The sequence below is a fragment of the Acinonyx jubatus genome, chromosome X (assembly GCF_027475565.1).
Source record: "Acinonyx jubatus isolate Ajub_Pintada_27869175 chromosome X, VMU_Ajub_asm_v1.0, whole genome shotgun sequence".
Taxonomy (NCBI): Eukaryota; Metazoa; Chordata; class Mammalia; order Carnivora; family Felidae; genus Acinonyx; species Acinonyx jubatus.
The window spans coordinates 44,559,574-44,565,879 of record NC_069389.1 but is presented as its reverse complement, the minus strand read 5'-3'; the positions used below and the strand labels follow the sequence as shown (position 1 = coordinate 44,565,879).

Below are 6,306 nucleotides of genomic sequence, written 5' to 3'. Positions count from 1 at the left end.
ACTCAAGTATGACAGCAAATCCAGAAGCATGGAAGGGAATGATTGATCAAAGCATGTATAAAAATAGTATTAAAGTACTTAGTATCTATTTTTGTTACAGATATCTTTCTGAGAAACATTCAGCACTAACGGTGACTTGTAACTGTCTGGCCCCAAAGTATCTGGTTGCAAAAGAGAGCTCGGGCGGGAGGAAAAAGGCCACTCTTCAAGCACCATGTCGGGAACTCTGCGGACACTGCCTTCCCACGCCTTGGCTGCAGGCGTGGGAAGAAGTCCACCAACATTGCATACACCCAGTCAGTACGCACATATCCACGTCAGTACGCACACACGTTGTACCAGGCCTTTCCTGCGCATGCGCATTGTTAAGAAAGACCGTTGCTGAGCATGCGCCCTGCTGCCCACGCGTCCTGTGAGCAGAGCCGAGGAAGAAGCGGTGGTGTGGACGGTGTCATGATCTTTCTGGCTGCCTGCCCTCAACCGGTAGGTCCACAAATCAGTCCTTCCAGGACTTTAAGTGTGAGTGACTGTGAGGAGAGTGCCAGTGGGCCTCGGGCGGGTCGGGACGGTAGATCTGTGGCCTCGGAGCAGGAAGTTGCTAGGAGTTAGCGTTCTTCTCCTCACAGGCGTCGCGGCCGCCATGGCCCTCGTCCTCGTGGTGGTGGGACGGGGACAAGTGAGGACAGCTGGCGGCCGAGGACTGGGAAGATGAAGACAGGGTGGGTCTTGGGGGCGTTCTTTGAGGTATCTGAGTCCTGCAAGCACCTGGAACTGCCGGCGGAGCACTGAAGCCAGAGTGAGTCCTCAGTGGGACCCTGGGTGGGAGGCGGGCCAGGCGGTACAGAACAGGTCTGGAAGGGGCGCCTGTGGGTGGGGGTGGGGGTGGGGGTGGGGAGGGGGTGCGGTCAGTAGGCAAAGTGGCTGGCTGACGCTGGATCTCAGGTCAGGTCTAGATCTCAGGGTGGTGAGTTCGAGCCCCACCTGGGCTCCAGGATGGCCGTGAAGTCTACTTAAAACAAAAAACAAAAAACGGTGTGTGGGGCTGGAAACGGGGAACGGTGTGGGGTTGGAGCTGCGTCCCGGAGATTTGTATCGCACTGTGCAGGGTGTCAAGGGAGGAGCCGGCTCACTGGTCAATATCGAAACCAGACACCTTGAGCCCTTGTAGTGGGAAGACAGCCATGGGCAGTACGCAAACGATTAAGACTTCTCTGTGTTCCAAGGAAACCTTATTTAAGAGGGTAAAATGGGCCCAGTAACTGGGAATGTGAAAACAATGGCGACTCAGGTTTAAATATCCAGCATTGTTTTCTCACATGCCTTTATGATGGGGAATCTAGCTGTGAAACTAAGCCTCGCGTTTTCTCCTGTCCTTAAGGTGATTTGACTGCCAGTTTGGCCGATGTGAATGATCTTGCAGCCCGTTTATTTGGTGTGACCACAGCATGTACACTATCCTTACGCAAGGTTGATTTTGAAAGTATTTTCAAAGTAAAAAAAAAATTAAAATGTTATGCCTTGGAGGTGGTGTACCTAGCCTTTAGAATACATTTTCCAAATACTGATATTCTACTTTCAGGGTGAAAAATGAGTGGGCGTGTGAGAACAAGATCTAAATCTAAACAAAGAAAGGATGATGGCAAGGCTAACCAGCCAGCTGCACCTGTGGCTATGAGTACTTCAGCAATTGATGTTCTATACCATCAGTTTATTTCTCTGAAAATGTTGTTGAACTACAAACGTACAGATACAGTGATAAAAGTTTCTTTGCTGGGAAGGGGCAGAAAACATTGAAGCAGAAGGATTCCATACTTGTGTTCCCTGGGTAAATATACCCTATGACTCCTTTGTCATGCTTACTAACAACGAGTTGTACGTATCCATCCCAGCATAGTTTAAAATAGCCTCCAAGATGCTTGTGGGTACCTCTTCTGGGTAGCCACTCTGTGGGAAGAGTAACTCTTTTTTAATTTAAATTTTACTTAGCGTACAGTGCAATATTGGCTTCAGGAGTAGACTTCAGTGATTCATTACTTACGTACAACACCCAGCGCTCATCACAAGTGCCCTCCTTATCACCTGTCACCCATCTGTGCCATCCTCCACCCACCTACCTCCATCAAGCCTCACTTTGTTCTCTATCCTTAAGAGTCTCTTGTGATTTGTTTCCCCCTCTCCTTTATTTTTACTTCCCTTCCCATATGTTCCTCTGTTTTATTATTAAATTCCACATATGAGTGAAATCATAGGGTACTTGCTTTCCTCTGATTGACTTCTTTCACTTAGCATAATACATTCTAGCCCCATCCACATTGTTGCAAATGGCAAGATTTTAATACCTTTTGATGACTAATATTCCATTTTATGTATGTGTATATAAATGGCCATATAACTTTTAGGAATACAATATAGAATTATATTTTATAAGTGTTTTTATGCTTATTTATTATTTGACATAAAATGCGTAACATAGGTTTATATTATTGGCATGCATTAATGCAAGTTTTTGTTTACACACACACGCACACCCTAGGCCCAGCAGCCCAGTGATGAGCAACCTCAACAAAAGGAGGCACCCACTGAGTGTCAGGATATTATGCCGGAGCGAGAGAAAGCAGTTGAAGAAGCACCTCTGGATGAAGGTGAAGGGAAAGGGAAAAAGAATGCTTATGGGGGCACAGGTTATATTTTTGCATCATGCATTATGACGTAACAGGACAAAACAAAACCTTAGAAGAGAATCTCAGCCATTTCCTGAAAATTGTTTCAAAATGTGAATAGAGTTTTCAGCTGTATTCACTCTAACGAATTTCCCCTTTTTCTTCAAGATTTAATCTGCTTGAACATGCAGTCTGTTCTAAATCAGAGGAAACTGTTTACTACAAAAGTATACATTTTTTCACTAGTTGAATTTGTTCTTCTTAGAACATTTTTGCGTGGCCTTTTCCTTCCCTGCATCAAAAGTGTAAGCTGGTTTTAACAGTGTGTGCAGAGTGCCGAGACAGCATATCTTATAACATCAGGAATAAAGAAGATTTGCATAGGGATGGTAGCCTCATTTTATAAATAAGAAAACTAAGGTTCAGGGATTGTGGCTTGCCAAAGACTGCTTGACACATGGAGACATAACTCATATTTCATTACACGGTTTTTGTACTTCCTACCATCTGTGTTGTTATACCAAAATGTGAATGCTTTTGTATAAAATGCTTAATACTCAAATGTGTCTGTACTGTAAAATAGCGTAGTACAGGCACAGGAATAAATGAAGTTCAGTGGAGCAAGAGACTCCAGAAAAAGGCTCAAGGAATGAGAGCCACCATTTCCTTTGCTTAATCATTTGATATGGTACATTTGGGAAACGCTGTATAATTTGGGAGACTGGCATATAGGTAAACTATATTAGTGTGATTTTTAAGTGGCTTTAGGAGATGTTTAACAACTTATGATTAGGAAAATCAAAAGTATCTTAAAATGATCATGAAACGGAAATTACCAGCTTCCAAAGAAAGTGTTTTCATCAGATACCTGTATGGAATTATTGACATCATTCAGGCCATGGATTATTTTAGGAATTCGCTGGTAAGAGGTTTCTACAATAGGACTTATGACAAAGTCCATTAATTTCTTTCCACCCTGCTCCCTTTATTCTCACTGTAAGACAAAAGTTTGACTATAAGTCACTAATATTTTGCTGTTATTTTTGATACTTGGTTCTCTGCATGATTCATTTATCATAAGTTATAGAGAGAGACTTTGCCCCTAAATCTAACTAGTTAAATTTCACAAAATAGCTTTCAGGTTGCTCCAATAGGAGATGTATGTCACTAGTGTAGGATTTGTCATAGGCCCACAAATGCACTCAGCTAATTGTTCAGGAAATTAAATTTTAATTTTCATTAAAATCCTATCCATGGTGCCGGGTGCCTGGGTGGTTCACTCAGTCAGGTGTCACACTCTAGATTTTGCCTCAGGTCATGATATCGGGGTTCATGAGCTTGAGCCCCACATCCAGCTGTGCACTAGGAGTGCAGAGCCTGTTTGTGATACTCTTCTATCTCCCTCTGTGTGCCCCTCCCCTGATCATTCTCTCTCTAAATAAATAAATAAACTTAAAAAATAATCCTGTGCATGGTGTACATTTAAGATTTCTTAGCTGATGCTCTCTATTCTTAGTACACTGTGGTAATATAATGCAAATGTAGATTTAGTGTGGTTTCTCTTTAGATTGTTATTTGAAGTAAGGTTTCATATTACAGAAAAACAAAGATGGGAAGTCCATCTTTCCATCGCTTTTTTTGTTACCTTAAGTCTACAGGCTTGTATTTCATATAATGGCAAGAATACATATTATCACTTCTTTCTTTATATTTTATGTTTACTCCTTAAATTGATTATCTTTTTTTTTTTTTGGTAAGGCCCTGACCTGGAATCTAGTATCCAGGAACTGCCTGTGCCAAAGACTGGGGGCAAAAGTGAAGATGACAGTGATGTGAAGGGGGCGGATGTCCCAACACTGGAGCCCGTGAAGATGCCTGAAGCAGATATGTTATCCATTGAGAATGCAAAGTATGCAGATATTTTCTTGAATATTATATCTTTACTTATGTAGATATGACTTTATTGATACTTTAGTGACAGAGTTTACACATAAAGGTAACTTTCATAAGTAGTTCAGACCCTAATTTCCTGACTGCCTGACTTATACCCTATCAGATGTAGACTTAAATTGGGTCAGAGCCTTCTTAAATAATAAAAAATGAAACCATTTCCTTTTTTATAAAGTGTAAATACTGGGGCGCCTGGGTGGCTCAGTCAGTTAAGCATCTGACTCTTGATTTGGCTCAGGTCATGGACTCACAGTTTGTGAGATTGAGCCCCACGTTGGGCTCTGTGCAGACAGCATGGAGCCTGCTTGGGACTCTCTCTCTTCCTCTCTCTCTGTCCCTCTCCCATTTGTGCTGTCTCTCTCTCTCACTCTTTCAAAATAAGGAAATAAACTTTAAAAAATAAATAAAATACACTGTAAATACTTTAACCGATGGCTACTTAAATTCAGAATCTTCTATAATTTCCTCTTTTAAAAGCCACAAAATGCATTTGGAGTAAATACCAGTTTGTATGAAATATGCTGAGGCACTGAAGTAGGTTCTAATACCAGCTCTAACATAAGTTGTGTGATTCTGGGAGAATCCCTTCACTTCTGAATGCATCTTGGCTCATATATTTAGTGATTTCAAACCAGATATATTGCAGTCAGTTTTTATTGCTGATTTCTGTATTCTGTGGTTCTATTGGATAATATACATGGAATACAAAAATCTTCCATTTTGTATGATTTATTTGTCATCAGATAACATCTTTGGTCAAATTTTAACATCTGAGTTGAGATTTCATTGCTACTGAGAACAGGAAAACACACTGCTTGATGTTGGTTTTTCTCTATGGAGACCTGGATACCTGTTCTTAAATTTTGTCAGACTCTAAATTATTGTGGCTCTTACGAAACACGTGCCTTTTGAAACCTTTCCCCAATGAAGGCTCAAATGACTGAGTGATAAAATGGCAAGAGATAGTCTAGTTTCTAGTTTCTGTGGCACATCAAGTAGGGAGAGTGCATGGGTGTTACATGTAAGCGATGAATCCCTAAATTCTCCTGAAACCAGTATGACACTAGATGTTAACTAACTTGAATCTAAACATAAAGATAAAAAAATGAAACTACCTTTCAATAGGTTCATTTCATTTTATCTGTTCTGAACCTGAAGTGTTTTTTTCTTTTCTTGTACCTGTAGAAAGTGTGGTGTGTTCCAAAAATGTTGGTAAAGCATATGCTTGGAATTCTATCTTATAAAATAAAAACTATAGTGTCCTCTGTATATCATTAATTTAATGTAAATAAATTCTGCTGAGTAATGTTTCCAACTCTGTGTCTGTCTTACAGGTGAAGGACAACCGAAAGTGTAAGCAAGAAGAAGCTGAAACCATGCAAACTGCTCTCATGTAGGAAGGACACTTCACTGTTAAAAATCCCTCAATAAAATCTTACAACTTTCTCCAAAGACTCTTTCAAACCTTTGTTAAACTTACTCTAAGTATTAGATGCTATTGAAAATTGTGTCATTTTTTGAAATTTTATATTCTGATTGAGCTGGTAAGTGCAGATATATCTGTACATCGATACTCTCTCCAGAAGCCTTGCTACATAGGATTTAATGCCAGAGGTGTATGTCAACATCCATTATGAGCTTCAACATACACAATTCTATCATCTTTGAATACTAACAGTTTATTCCTGCTGTTTTA

At 40.7% G+C, this 6,306-nt stretch overlaps 1 protein-coding gene across 4 annotated transcripts; it reads left to right on the top strand.

Moving 5' to 3' along the window:
• Nucleotides 1-222: 222 nt before the first annotated feature.
• LOC106988960 (P antigen family member 3-like) lies at nt 223-6,056 on the top strand. Of its 4 annotated transcripts, XM_053202340.1 has the most exons (7): nt 223-483; nt 627-796; nt 1,379-1,467; nt 1,580-1,671; nt 2,534-2,642; nt 4,419-4,569; nt 5,945-6,056. In XM_053202340.1, the coding sequence occupies exons 4-7, from the start codon at nt 1,588-1,590 to the stop codon at nt 5,946-5,948; spliced, it is 348 nt and encodes a 115-aa protein (XP_053058315.1). In that variant the 5' UTR covers nt 223-483; nt 627-796; nt 1,379-1,467; nt 1,580-1,587; the 3' UTR covers nt 5,949-6,056. The 4 variants fall into 4 exon arrangements, with proteins under 4 accessions (XP_053058315.1, XP_053058316.1, XP_053058314.1 ...); XM_053202341.1 differs by lacking the exon at nt 627-796; XM_053202339.1 differs by lacking the exon at nt 1,379-1,467.
• The last annotated feature ends 250 nt before the right edge of the window (nt 6,057-6,306 follow it).

Excerpts from the sequence above, each read along its gene's own strand:
- LOC106988960 (XM_053202341.1), top strand. The coding sequence starts at position 1,588 with ATGAGTGGGCGTGTGAGAACAAGATCTAAATCTAAACAAAGAAAGGAT. Across the intron at positions 1,672-2,533 it reads AGCCAGCTGCACCTGTGGCT|GCCCAGCAGCCCAGTGATGA; the intron begins ATGAGTACTTCA and ends CGCACACCCTAG. Across the intron at positions 2,643-4,418 it reads AGAAGCACCTCTGGATGAAG|GCCCTGACCTGGAATCTAGT; the intron begins GTGAAGGGAAAG and ends TTTTTTGGTAAG.